Here is a 13,949-nt window from a genome sequence, read left to right on the forward strand (position 1 = left end):
ATGTCTCCACGTCTCCACGTCTCCACGTCTTTACGTCTTCACGCGCGAGATCGACCAACGAATCCAATACCGTATTGGGCCACCCTCAACCCCCTTGCGCGAATCATTGTGACTCCATTACTGACGGCAATTTATGCGCCCGGGAATAATAAGGTGGATCCGACTCATGGGCTACACTTGTACAAAGTACTTATTCATTTGACCCATGCCACGAATTCACAATGCACATCATTTGATCTAGGTATTCGCGTGATGTCTGACGAGTGACGACATTGAAGTAAAACCAGAGTGAATTGATCGCGTGCGATTGCCAAAAATTGCAGGGAATCGAGGAGAGTGCCCTGCCCATGAAACAAGGCAGCACGCCCGAATCAGTTACTAACTTGAGCCTCATAAGCCAAAACTTATGTGACCATTGCTATTTTCTAGAATATTGAAAGGCCAAATCTCACTTAGAGATTACGTTTGGAGATTCGGGCCAATATTGATCCACGGCATGCAAGTCACCCCACTTACTAAAGCGGCAAGCACATCGACAGCAGCTGCTTACTCCGCCCACCATTTAACTAACTAGTAGTTAGTTGGTTAGTTACGGTCTCTCCGATGACGTTCTGGGACTATTGTAACTGACAGTCTAAGCCTACTACTGATATGACCAACGAATCATCTCATCAATTGATTCCTGCTGCCTGAACACGCGAGCTGGCACAAATGTGCATAGAGCAAACTTTGCGCAGTACTAAAAATATAACCAAAAGGATAAATAACATTTCAAGGCTGAATACGAAGTAGTATAGCCATGATGGTGATTATGAGCATGAATGGTACGCTAAGTCAAAGTGATTTATGGATCGGATTTGAATGTCTTCAAAGGGACTGATGCATCAGTTTAGTCCCATGAGCCTATCGAATTCTCGAACTATTTCCTCTTTCATCTCCTCTGACACTTGCATCTCGATAGTCTGACCATAGCCATCCATCAGTCGAGCAACGACAATCGCCTTGCGAGTCTTTGCCCGGAATTTCGCTTCAATACTCCTGGCAACACCTTGAGAAGGATAGGCCCACAGCCCGATTCCAGCTGTGACATAATTCATTATCAGCGACAACATTCATATCTCACAATTTTCCAATCAACAAACACTTACCAGATGGCCCTTTCGTGGCGAGCCCAATAGCACCCTTTGCTAGTCCCTTCCACGCGCCCTCTCGACCACCCTCTTGATATCCTTTCCAGGGATGCCTAACAAGACCTGTGATGCCTTCTTTCAGCCCACCGACAAAATTCTTACCGCCCACCTTGGCACCAGATCTCCAATCTGTGACGGTACCGTAGTCTTTGGGCTTATCGCCGTATACCTGTGATACATGTCGGAAGCCATCGGCTGCTGCGGTGGGGATATCGACTAGAACACCCTTGAAATAGCCTGCTGTAAATTTTCCAAAACTATCTAGTGACGCGCCTGCCATGTCTCCCGCTGTTGTGAATGGACTTCTGGGACTTCTAGCACGATCGCTGTTTGGCTGAGTTGTTGTAGATCGAGAACGTAGTGATGAGATATTGTCGGTTGATACAGATGCGGATCGTTTTTGTTCAGATGCAGGCGATGATTTAGCACGGGTAAGTTCTTTGAAAGGTTCGTAAATCATGCCGGTGCTTGTTTTCAGCATTCGAGTTCCTGTAGATATGCCTGCGGATATGACACCCGTTAATGGATCCCAGCGTCGATTTTCGATGGTGATTGGGTTTATATCATGACTTGAAAAAATCAGCAATGTTTCACACATTTGATGCTTGTAATAAAGGGTAGAGGTAATACATACCAATCCAGACTCTCAGTTTCTATCCTCGAGTACTCGATTAATGTTTGCACAGCCAGTTTGGACAAATTCAAGCTCCTCTTGCCCTTTTGGTATTTCCAAACCGCAACTTGATCTGGGATTATCATGCAACGCATTCGGTCGAGGGGGAGATTGCGATGAAATGATTTGACAGCTTCATCGACACCACGCTCCGCTTGCATCTTAGCGGCGAGAGCCTGAGCAGCGGTTGTGGCTTCCGGGGTCAGACAGAATTTGATGGCTTTTGCAAGATTGTGAACGGTCAGAGACTCATGAGGAATGGGCCTTGGGCCTGCACCGGCATTTGCCACCATATCACCCCAGAATGGCTGACTGTAATTTGTTGAGTTAGCATGGAAGCAACAAGTAGGTTGAATAGTTTATCGAGCAAGGTTTCATACTCTCCAAAGAACGGTACGATAGCTGTCGGCTTTCCGTTTATCAAACCACATGCCGTGGTACCGGCTCCACCGTGATGCACCACGGCAGCTACATGCTGGAAGAGCCATTCATGCGGACAATCACCGATATAGAAAATGTTTTCGTCTTGTCCTCCATCCATATTGCTCCAGCCTTTGGAAATGACAGCTCGCGCGCCACTGGCTCTGACTGCTTCCAGAACAGTGCCTATAAGCTTTTGAGGGTCATCAACAACGATACTGCCGAAGCCAATGTATACTGGTGGACTTCCTAACAGCAGAAATTCCTGTAGCTCCGGGGATGGGTCATATTCTGGGGGATCTCGGAAGAAGAACCCACACACATCTAGGAAACAGTTAGTATCCCCTGAGAGATGGCAGCATACCCATACATACCAACATAAGCTGGCCAGTCTCGTGGCTTTGGTACCAGAGCAGGTGACCAACAGTAAGTGAAGGGGATCTTAAGCCCTTCATGTAGACCTGGGCCTTCTGTTGTTGGGATCGGACCGAGATCTATTGAAGCCCGCCATTTGTTGATGACATCTGCTAATCTGTGGGATCAAAGAGTGAGCAAAGTATCTACAATTTTGAAGAGCCACGAAGAGGAGCTCACCCTTGCCATGTCAGCCATTCCACAACTCCATAAGATACCCAACAATCCAGCCCTTTATGCTCTGGGTCTGCAGTCAGGCTCGACAGGGGATGTGGGAAAGACTTGGTACTGCTCCAGGGCATCGTGAACATCAAGTGAACAGGAATACTCAGGGCCTGAGCACAATGAACATGGGCAAAGCTGGGTGGATTTGCGATGATAGCATCCGCCACGAATGGTTCCTGAGTGTATGGATCATTCTCAATACAGGATCTCCAACATCCTTCCAGCATTTCTCCAATCATGATTTTCTTTTTGCAAATTTCACCTTCACGTAAGGTCTGCATTTGAGGAAGAAGACCAGGGTTCTTGACCATGTATGCCATCAGGTCTGCTGGATTTCCACCGATTGGGAAGAATTCCAGGCCTGAACTGTGAATAAAATCGGCAAAGACACCGTGAGTTGCGATACGAATCCGATGTCCATGTCTCTGCAGCGCGCATCCCAGCGCGACAAATGGCTGCACATCTCCGCGACTTCCCACAATCTGGATGACAATATTAAGCTTTAAGTCGAATGGTAGCGACCGCGCAACTCTCGCGTTATAATCGCTGGATTCACGACGGTTCTCTTGCTGATAATTGATGCTCTCTGCGATAGCTCTTGCGACCGTTGAGTCGAGGTTAATATGAACACGTCCATCGGCTAAGTCATTCATCAGTATCCTGGTTCCAAGGTATTCATACTATATGCATTTCTTCTTTGCGCTGGATCATACCTTGAACCAGGCCTGAATCTGATATCAACTCATTCTCATACGGTGCAGGAGTCGGAATCTGGGCTTGCTCCGATTCATACCCTTGCTCTCGATCTTCTTCCATCTTTGAATCCTTAAGTTATGTCGACCAGGTCGACGAAACGTTGGAATTGAGGCTAACAACTGAGAGCAAAACATCCAAGGTCAACCTTGGTTCGATCTCCCCGCAGCTATGTCATCATGCATGTCCTTAGTCAGCGAGTGGAGCCCTCCCCACAGACGTGAAACATCAAAGCGTTTAGGACCTTTGGGTTGAATGTTGACCAACCAGTAGCCTTCGATCTTGCCCACTTTACCATCAAGTATGTGACAATTGGAAACTTCCAAGGTTGGCTGCTTTTTGAATCTGGTGTGTTGATATCTGTTTTAAGTGGACGCGTGTGATGAAGTCGGGCCCGCATGAATTATAGGTGAGCGAGGCCTATAAATGCAGCATAATATGTACCGGATAGTAACAATGAACTGGATATCTACCACATGGGCAGCCACTCAACTTTTTACAATACTGGAATCAATGTTTACATGTACATGTAGTAGTTGACCTTCAAATGTTCAAATGTTCCAAGGTTGAAAACCGCACGTGCTGATCACAGTGTATCGACAACAGTAAAAATAGTATGTGTAAATCTCGAATCCATGTCAATTCTGCGCAAATCTATGATCCTTCTTGGTTGACTGATCTATACACCTAAATACATACGTATACTAGGCAGTGATCTAGTAGCTACGAAGCTTCCAGATGTCTTATGAACGACTGCGCTTGTTCAAATAAGCGCCACCACCACGACTGGCGAAGCCCCAGCGGATCTGGTGAGCCATGGAGATCTCAACATCCAGCTCTTCAGCCCATGTCCAAACCAGGCTCGGGTTCTTTTGAAATCCTCGACCAATGAGGACGAAGTCCAGCCCATCGCTCTCCAAAAGACTGTTTGCCAGGTGACCCGAGTCTATCATACCGACCGAGCCAACCATAAGCTTATTACCAACAGCTTCCTTCACCTTGATGGCAAAAGGCGCCTGGAAAGCTGCCTTGGCATGAATATGCTGCTTGCTGTGGTTGCCCCCACTGCTGATATCCAACACATCAACATTGCCACTTTCTGCCAAAGCCACAGCCAGACGAACGGTATCTTCCACACGCCAACTCGGCTCGTTAGGCAAAGATTCTTCCAACCAATCCGTGGCCGAGATACGCAGGAAGACAGGCATATCCTCGGGAACATTATCTCGAGTCAACTGCGCGATTTCCAATGTCAACCTAATACGGTTCTCAAAGCTACCACCATACTCATCGGTACGGTGATTCACGGCCGGTGAAACAAAGCTCATAAGTAGATAGCCGTGGGCATTGTGGATCTCGACAAAGTCTACTCCAGCTTTCACCGCTCGCTTGACAGCAGACACCCAGTCCTTCTTGAATTGCTCAATGCCGGCCTTGGTCATTGCCTGGGGCGTGGGGAACTCGTCGCGGAAGGGAGCATCACTTGGGCCGATTACATTGTTCGGCCACCCACCCACTGCCTCTGAGGCTGTATCTGCCGCACTTAACCAGGGAGCAACGGTACTCGCCTTACGTCCTGCGTGGGCGACCTGGAGACCGATGATCTGATTCTGGCTGTGCACAAACTCCACCACGCGGCGGAGGGGCTCGATCTGCGAGTCCTTCCAGAGACCGTGGTCTTGCGGGGTGATGCGGCCCTCAGGTTGTACTGCGGTTGCTTCGACCATCAGGAAGCCGGGACCACGTTGGGCGATTCCACCCAGGTGGGCCATGTGCCAGTCTGTCATATGGCCATCGTCGGCACTGTATTGGCATAGAGGGGAAAGCTATTGTGGCTTTTGTGGTTAGAATGGAGTCCTCATTGACGTGGAAGAGGGAAATAAGCTTACTCCGATGCGATTGTGAAAAGTGACGCCCCGCACTTTGAAAGGCTGGAAGAGCTTTGGTGGCTGTGCCCCATCAGACTGGGGAATCGCTGCGGATCCCGCGGGTGGGACTTGGGCGGGGGTGAAGTAGGAGATGCCATCGGCGGGCTTGTTCACGATATCGGGAAGAGCTGATTGCGCCATTTTTGTGAGTGTTAAAGATGCCACTAAATGTTTTGAATGAATAAAGAAGAATCAGCTTTCAGACACGAGAAGACAACGCATTGGGTTGTCTAACTTCCCTGCAGGAAGAGATCGGTGCTCCACCAGCTTATAAATGCAAAGCTCACCCCGCATACTAATTGACGTCACCGTCTCTGCGTAAAAGACGGATGAGAATGAGCAGAGAAGAGTGAAATTTACGGACAAGCTATAGCCTCAAGTGCTCGAAAGTCTTCCAATGTTGGATAATAGAACTGTCAATAACGTGTACCGGGGTAGACCCTACATAGAAACTCGAGATAGCCAATCTCATACATATTGACTAGTCCTTACTAGTACTAACCCCTGATAGGTCAATTTCTGTGCACTTGAAGGATGTCCATCAAAATCAGTCTTCGTCAGATTGAATCTCATAATTATGGATCAACTAATGACCACTGGTTATATACAAATGTGTCATGAAAACGCATGCGAATTATGTACATTCCAGTGGTTAAAAAAAGGGGGGTTACTAAGCAACCAGTATTGTCAATGTTGTCAATGTCGGCTAATATATCGCTCATTAGCCATGTCAGCCACCAAGAAACTAGTAGAAGCGACCTCGGGAGCACTTGAGCTCTTTAGGCTGTGGGCCGCGGCAGAAGTATAAATATTAACCCCTTAGACATGAGAACCCAGTGTTCTTCACTTTTTTTCCGTGACTTTGAAGGGGTAGATGGAGAGAAAAGATTGAATTGTGAGATACCAAGTCCTGGTTTAGCTTGGGCGCCTATCGTGCATGACTATGGGCGGTTCGGCCGATTTTCGGGCGCTAAAAAGGCAGGGACTTTTCTCCAGTAAATGGTTGACAGAGTGCGCCGAGCGTTCGGCCCCATATTATTCTCTTAGCAAAAGTGGAACCCGCAGGGTAGATTTGTACTATGTAAGGAAACAGCGCAAGTATATAGAGCCAATGACAATTTGAGTTCAAATCCGAGCTGGTTGAAGCTGCAGCTCAAGTTTCAGCAAATGGCAATAATTGACATGTTAATTATAGAATGAAAAGGAGAGAAGAGGCTTTTGTATTGTTTCCCGTGTCAGCCTTGGAGATTAAGTGAAAGGAAAGGTTCCCGTTAGGCCTTAGCTCCACCCGCTGAACCCTCTTAGCATTTGTTTCATCTTTTCAATCTTCCCCCCCCCCCCTTTCAATCCCTCTCTCTTTCTCGTTCTAATTCTTTCTCTTTCGCTCATTCTTCTGTCTTGCTTTGTTCGAGTCTGCTCAGTCATTCATTCCAGCCGCTCTTTACGCGCGCATTCTTTCTCCGCAATCCGATCGACGGCTGATCCTAATCCACATCCCCCCTTTCTTGGCACCATCACAAAGCGAATCGACAAAATTCCACCTGGCGATCAATGCCCCGTGCTCATCACTAGGGCTGGAGTGAATGCCATTCTGAAACACCATCGTCTTGCCATTTCCTAGCCCGTGGCAATCCCAGCCTGCATCTCCTAGCCTCTTTCAGACATGCGCCTTTCACGCGGTTAAGACACTCTTGTCCGCTCCCTTTTTACACTCGTTGTGTACCTGTCTCTCGTTTCGATCTACTTTCGACCCGACATTTCGATCGCGACTTCGCCCGGCTGGCCCGACGAAGTCTACCTACCTACCTGGTGTTTTCTCCACAGTCGTTTCAATACAACTGCCTTTTCGATCGCTTCCTGGCCGGTCCAGTTCCACAAGCATAATGGGTTGCTCTGGAGATCGCGAAAAGGGAGATAATCCGCTGGAGGAAAAATGGGACTACGTTGTATGTTTGCTTGAAAGGGATTTCCTTTTTTCTTTTTTCTTTTGGTTTCGCGAGAATTCTCCGTACTGACCGGGACTTTAGAACCTGGACGACTTCAAATCCAGTTCATGCTGGACATCCTTCTCATATATCTTCCTATGGATAATGCTTATAGTCTCAGTGGCAGTATACGGTGTCGACATCTTTACTGCTATCAATTTGCTTGCATTTTCCCGTTGGTCTGGCCGCGTTGAACCCGCTATCCCATTCAAAATCTCTCGGTGGATCTTCGGCGTCTGTATTCTCGTGTCGCTAGCTCTTCTGCTTTACCGCTGGATATTCGCTATTCGTGCCATGCGCTCCGGAAGTATTCCTCGAAGCTACTTGGATCCCCTTGCCGTGCGCATTCAAAGTTTCCGTGTGCTTGAGAAGAAGGGCCGTGGATACAAAAGGTTCCTCGTCTTTGCGGAGCTGACAAAGAGTAAAAAGGGAGCCGAGTATGTCGCCCTCTATACATACTTCTCTTTCCAGTTCTGGATGAACACCGTTTTTGCGGATGGACCTCGCCAGGTTATCAATGCAATCACCCTGTACTCCGTCATGAAGGCCGACCTTATCCCAGGAGGAAAGAACACAACAAGCGACGGCGACGCCTCTTCAATCGTCCAGTTTTTTAATAATATTAAAATCCTCGCCGAAGACAACAACCTTCAAGCAGTGGTCTTGTTTGGTATGCTTTTTACATTGGTTATTTGGGTACTGTCGGTTTTGAAGCTTGCTTCTGCCGTTATTCTTTACTTAATCTTTTTGTTCCACCATATCCCAGCCGAAGACGGGTCCCTCAAAGCGTATTGCCGACGGAAAATTAGCACACGACTTAAAAGAATTGTGCGGAAGAAGGTTGACAAAGCCCTGGCGAAAGGTCTACAATTACAAGACCGTCAGCCAACCCGACCTGGCCTGGCGACCTCGGAGTCGAAACCCACACTACCTTCAATTGACATGGATAAGACTCCTGCTGTGACAACCTTGTCGCGTAGCACCACCGAGACAACTTTACCACCGTATACACGGTCGAACTCGACTCGAACGGAGCGAATGCCGACACTGCCGAATCTCGAGCTCGACAGCAAACCGCCATTATCTCGAACTATGACCAAGTCATCAGCTATTTCGGCGGACTCGGCGCCATTGACCACCAATGCGGCTCCAATGGGATATAGCCCACTTGATCACCAAGCCTCTTCATTGCCTCCTGTTCCACCTTTGCCAGCGAATGTTCCATCACGGATGGGCTCAGCTCAGCCACACACTGCTACTGGGTCTTCATACGCACATGAAGACGATCATTACTACCAATCATCTGAATACCATGATTTGACAACCTCCGGAATACAGCCATCTCGGACATTTACTCCGGCCGCTGATCCATATGCCAAATCAGCTCCACATCTCGATACTACTGATGATTATTTCGACCATTCTGAAGCAACCCACCATTACGATCATTCTGGATTTGATGGTCATTATGATCGATACGGAGCGTCTGGAGATGTGTATGAGGAGGACGAGTTTGATACCTATGGAACAAATATGGATCATAGAAACAACTTTACCCAGCAGGGCCATCCGTCCCAAGAGGGATATCAAGCAAGATCGTATACGCCGGCCTCTGCTTTGGCAGACTCCCATCCTCAGGATCCTTACCAGAGTAGATCATACACCCCGGCAAGTGCAGGTGGATCGTACCGTCCAGAGGATCCCTACCAAGCGAGATCATACACCCCGGCGAGCACTACGACAGCCCAACCTCAGGACGGATACCAGTCCTACAGTCCAAACAACGCGACAGCTGCACCTTACCTTCAAGATGTAGCGCAAGGTAGATCATATACCCCCGCAAGCACAGGAACCCGTACGCCTCACCCACAAGGTGGATATCAAGACAGATCCTTCACCCCCGCCACCGCAGGGACCCAGTCTCAGGAGGGGTATAGGTCATATACTCCAGCTAACGCATCTGCAACACACCAACCCCAAGGCTATGCCCCGCCGCTGCGCTCTATTACACCAGCTACCCGGACCGCACCTACTCCGCAGCCCGTAGATCAGTCGATGCGCCAACCCCCAAGAACTCTTACCCCCGTGAGCTCTGGGAATGCCGGGTCGCAAAGCACTGGATACACCGCGTTCAACCCCTCGGGAACCTCACAAACACCCCAGCCTCGCATGCCTCGTGTGCCTCCGCCCACAGGCTACCAGCCATTTACGCGGGCGAACACGGCTTCGCCATCCACAATGAACCGAAATGGTCCTCCTGCAGGATATTCGTTCAATCGAGCACACACCGACCAATTATGATGTGCTGCATTTCTAGCGAGGTCTCTTTGAGAGACTCTGACGCTGTTATTTTTTTTTTTATGATATCACTGCCGAACAGCTGGCTCTTCTGCACCTTATGACCGGTTTTTTTCTGTTTATACTGTTCATGATTATCGAGCTAGTCTCATACAATGTTGCACATACCCCCTTCCTTTGATCCTGGTATTTTATATCACGGAGCTTCTTAGATACCACCATGAATAAAATTATTTTGACATGGATTACATCTATTCCAAAAATGCTGTCCTAGGGTTCAGACCCGAAGGAATTCCACGGTTATGAAAATCAATTGATCAATAGCTCAGCATGATGTCTGCTCAGCTTCAAGCATACTGCTTGCTAGATTCATAATTTTCAATGTTCAAGGAGTTCGAATACACATATATGAATTATTGATGATCAATAGATATCATTGAACACATCAATACTATACACATGTGCATATTAAATATCACATGTACATCTGACTTCAGCTCTCAAGTGCTTAGGCGATGTTAATTACATTACACATGTGTACAGTCTGTGCATATATTCAAATCCAACATTCAAAGAGCATAATGTTAGGTTACGGGTAATATTTAATTTATTTCTCTGTGCACTGATAAACATTGATACCTCCAAGGTTGGACCTTGGGATGCTCTTGTATTACCTATATTTATCCATGATATACGCCAACCTAATAGCGCCGTATTTCCTTCCTATGGGTCATTAGTGAGTCAAGAAATAGTTCGTAAGAAAGCTGAAGGACAGTAGCGGAAGAATCAAAGCCAAAACGATAGACTTCCTCGACCCTTCATTAGCATGCTTGCACCCGGAGCCTTTACATGACGATGAAGACCCAGTCCTAGTACCATAACAGAAATCCGTTGGACAAAATCCATAATAACATGCAAATGAGCAAAGCCCCGTATAGCTTTGGATCCCGTCTTTAGGGTGTCCTTCATCTTTTGTCGGTGCTGGTTTCTTCCTTGCCACACCCATAGCATTACAGTAGCAGGTATCCATAGGGCAGTATCCGTACTTGCAGGTAAATTGGCAGAGCTCTGTGAAGTTTGATGTTCCGGATCCACTGGTGCAGACTTGTTCGGAAAGAGCCACCGTTGGTGAGGCCGCAGGCATCGTGCTTCCCGAGGTAGCACTTCCAACCCACGCATTCAAATTCATATAACCTTTAGTGCAGCTCGCTGTGAGAGATCGGCCATCGAGACTGACACTTTTTTGATCGTCGCGCAAAACGTTGATAGTAATTTCCCCGAGGTGGTCAGCTTCAAGACCAAAACTTCCGTGGTAGATCCCAATGCCGCCATAGGGCTCATATTCCCATTGCGCGTCGTACTCCTTTCCATCAATGCTTATTGAAACCGACGCATTTGAAGCGAGAAGAGCGGAGAAAAAGATTTTATCCTCAATCCAGTCATTGTTATCAGTCTCGCCCGTCTCTGTCTCAGTATCGATGTCGATTCCCAGTCCGGAATATATAAAGCCGGTGGTGTTCCCGACGGAGCAGGAACGGCCCGTTTCCGTTCGGTACCACGCGACCAGACTTTCTTCTGTCATAGATGCCGTTCCTGTTCTGTACATATCAATGACGAAAGGAAGGTGCAGCCGCCAACCGTCGTGTGGCATGCCTCGTGCGTAGTTGAATGGTGCCTTTCCTGAGGTAAAAACACCGTAGCCCTTGTCGTTAAGGGGTCCGATATAATGCGACTCGCCGTAATCGTTCCAGGAAATTACTTCCACCCACTCAGGCTGGAGGAATGCAATCTCCACCCATCGGCTGTACCAAAGGTCATCCCCCTGCACTGCCCAGTTCTTCTTGTACCCTGGCATGTTTGTGTAGAACCAGGGAGATGCCGGCATCATGTATGGTTTTTCTGCTTTATTGAGAGCATCAAGATACGACGCATCCACGTAGGTGGTCATCTGCTGACTGTTTGTTGGCCAAGCTGCCCACGAAAACAACCCATCAACCACTCCTCCACCGAGCTGGAGAGCAGAATTAGGGTCGATAGACGACCAATCAGGAACGAAAAAGCAATTTGTTTTGTTTTTGATGATCACCCAATCTTCCGCGCTTTCGGGGCCTTCGAACGTTGAAACAAAAGTCTTTCCCTTGTAGGTATAATAAGCCGAGCTGGGGGCATATTTTTGGACATAATTCACAATTTGATCTTGTGGCCAGGACCCGTTGCCGGCGTAGTCGAAAGAAAGGAATAGCAGGAAGCCAAGATCCTCAGCTGTAGCAAAAGCATCGGCAGTCGATTTTTCCATTTGTGGTGTGCCGTAGGCCATGTTAAGGGCGAAGGCGTCGATGTGCGCTTCTTGGGCGAGAGTAATGTCTCTTTTCCAGTCAGAAATTTCATACGCTTCGGTATTTGCCATCTGTGTAGGTTTTTTCCGGGCAGTTAGCTGAAGCTGCAGTACGGATGAGAATGAATTGGAAATCTTTCAAATACTATTTCATACCATGAAATGAGCGAAAACGGCCTTGGTTGTGGCTTGAGCGGTTAGGCTCAAAGCCTGTAGCAGAATAACTGATCGGCCCAAGCCTCCCATTGTGGTAATGAATAACAACATAACTTTCTACTTGGTCAGTCTGCTTAGTATTCTTACTTAGGTACATTTATGGGCAATAAAGGCCGAGGGGAGTGGCGGGATATGGCAAGGAGACACGACCTGGAATCAAACAAACTCCCCAATGCTAGAAACCCCAGCTATTTATACCCTTGGTTGCACAAAAACCGATCTCTTTTCTTGGTGGTACTATCTATTTGGATCTTACTCTATCTAGACCAGCAAATATGGTTCAGTTACACGCGGCCATTTTGCAATACAGTCAATTGGCACATGTGCATTTTTCCAACGAACGATAGACAAGGAACAATTCAAGATATACCTAGGCAGTATAAAAGCCCATTGGTAGTAATGCTCACGAATAGCCCAAGAAAACTCAGGAAATACCCATGGGATCGCCAGGTGAGGCCAAGTTTGGAAGAGGCGTGAGATAGGGCCGGAATCTATTCTGTGCCTGTGCAGGCCAGGCATTTTGTATTCATAATGACATATCAATTCTTTGATCAAGGCAAGGCGACCTTGCTTCCAAGGTTGTCGATGAGTTCCATGAGGATCCGGTGAGATCCGATCCGGCAAAGCTGGGAGCTTGCATACGGTTACGATGGAATGGCTCGGGCATTTGCCAAGGATCGTGTTTTGTTACACCCACTGTTCATTCGTTAGATTGATACCTTACCAGTTTGGTCTTCTCTTTCTATTTTGCCTACACTCTTAAGCATTCAACTGACCGAAGAGAGTGGAATATAAGTATCTCATTCCATTGCAACAAGATTGAACTAAGTTCAATCTTCAACCAAGAAGTTTTTCATGCATGAAGGTAATATCCAACCCTAGAGTCCGCAATTTTGTTAAAAAGAACAATCTCAAGTGTATTGAGATATTATTTATGTATACGTTCCACCAATTGAGGTGTTTTGAGGTGAAATCAACTAGGTAGGACTATCTTCAAAGCTTGACAATTCTATATGAAAGACACCATTGCAATGCTGAGCTCGGTTTAAGACATGTACAAATTCCATGCAAAGATGGGGCCATTGCCTAGATAAGTAGCCAACGCGCACAAGCCTTTAGGAACTGGAGAAATGCAGGTCCCAAGCAAGCCAGACTTATGGATTTCTGCCCTGGAGGGGAAACTATGAGCTTCTCACTACACCTATTCGCTACTTAAGTAATGAATTTTCATGGGTGTCGGTCTGCGAATTTTTGGGGATGGTATTCGCCCTTATCCTGCGTTTTTCTCCAAGTCAAGATCCAGCTAAAAAAACTTGGAACTTATCGATGATCAGTAGTACCATTTCGTATACTGAAAATCCTCTGCGCAAAAATGCATAGCATGTTCGTTGCATATTCATTCTCAACTGTGAAAGGTAACGGTCGTGCTTGGCAGGAAACTTGTACCTGGTTGCGTAACCAACCCGAGCAAGATTTCCTGGTAGCTAAGGAACGTTGGCAACCTTGAAAGTA

At 47.4% G+C, this 13,949-nt stretch overlaps 4 protein-coding genes across 4 annotated transcripts; 1 reads left to right on the forward strand and 3 right to left on the reverse strand.

The window, feature by feature from the left end:
- Nucleotides 1-884: 884 nt before the first annotated feature.
- N7466_007768 (putative sterol glucosyltransferase) lies at nucleotides 885-3,738 on the reverse strand (the record flags this gene model as incomplete). The annotated part of the gene is made up of 7 exons (XM_057167157.1): nucleotides 885-1,081; nucleotides 1,149-1,759; nucleotides 1,825-2,175; nucleotides 2,244-2,607; nucleotides 2,658-2,815; nucleotides 2,878-3,602; nucleotides 3,643-3,738. 7 exons carry the CDS (start codon nucleotides 3,736-3,738, stop codon nucleotides 885-887), a joined length of 2,502 nt encoding a protein of 833 aa, XP_057020198.1.
- A 680-nt stretch (nucleotides 3,739-4,418) lies between these two features.
- N7466_007769 (NADH:flavin oxidoreductase/NADH oxidase) lies at nucleotides 4,419-5,744 on the reverse strand (the record flags this gene model as incomplete). Its single annotated transcript, XM_057167158.1, has 2 exons — nucleotides 4,419-5,501; nucleotides 5,565-5,744. The coding sequence occupies 2 exons, from the start codon at nucleotides 5,742-5,744 to the stop codon at nucleotides 4,419-4,421; spliced, it is 1,263 nt and encodes a 420-aa protein (XP_057020199.1).
- A 1,742-nt stretch (nucleotides 5,745-7,486) lies between these two features.
- N7466_007770 (uncharacterized protein) lies at nucleotides 7,487-9,889 on the forward strand (the record flags this gene model as incomplete). The annotated part of the gene is made up of 2 exons (XM_057167159.1): nucleotides 7,487-7,549; nucleotides 7,631-9,889. The coding sequence occupies 2 exons, from the start codon at nucleotides 7,487-7,489 to the stop codon at nucleotides 9,887-9,889; spliced, it is 2,322 nt and encodes a 773-aa protein (XP_057020200.1).
- A 730-nt stretch (nucleotides 9,890-10,619) lies between these two features.
- Nucleotides 10,620-12,467, reverse strand: N7466_007771 (glycoside hydrolase family 71 protein; the record flags this gene model as incomplete). Its single annotated transcript, XM_057167160.1, has 2 exons — nucleotides 10,620-12,293; nucleotides 12,378-12,467. The coding sequence occupies 2 exons, from the start codon at nucleotides 12,465-12,467 to the stop codon at nucleotides 10,620-10,622; spliced, it is 1,764 nt and encodes a 587-aa protein (XP_057020201.1).
- Between the last annotated feature and the right edge of the window lie 1,482 nt (nucleotides 12,468-13,949).

The sequence above is a fragment of the Penicillium verhagenii genome, assembly GCF_028828195.1.
Source record: "Penicillium verhagenii strain IBT 33310 chromosome Unknown utg000007l_segment0_segment0, whole genome shotgun sequence".
Classification (NCBI taxonomy): domain Eukaryota; kingdom Fungi; phylum Ascomycota; class Eurotiomycetes; order Eurotiales; family Aspergillaceae; genus Penicillium; species Penicillium verhagenii.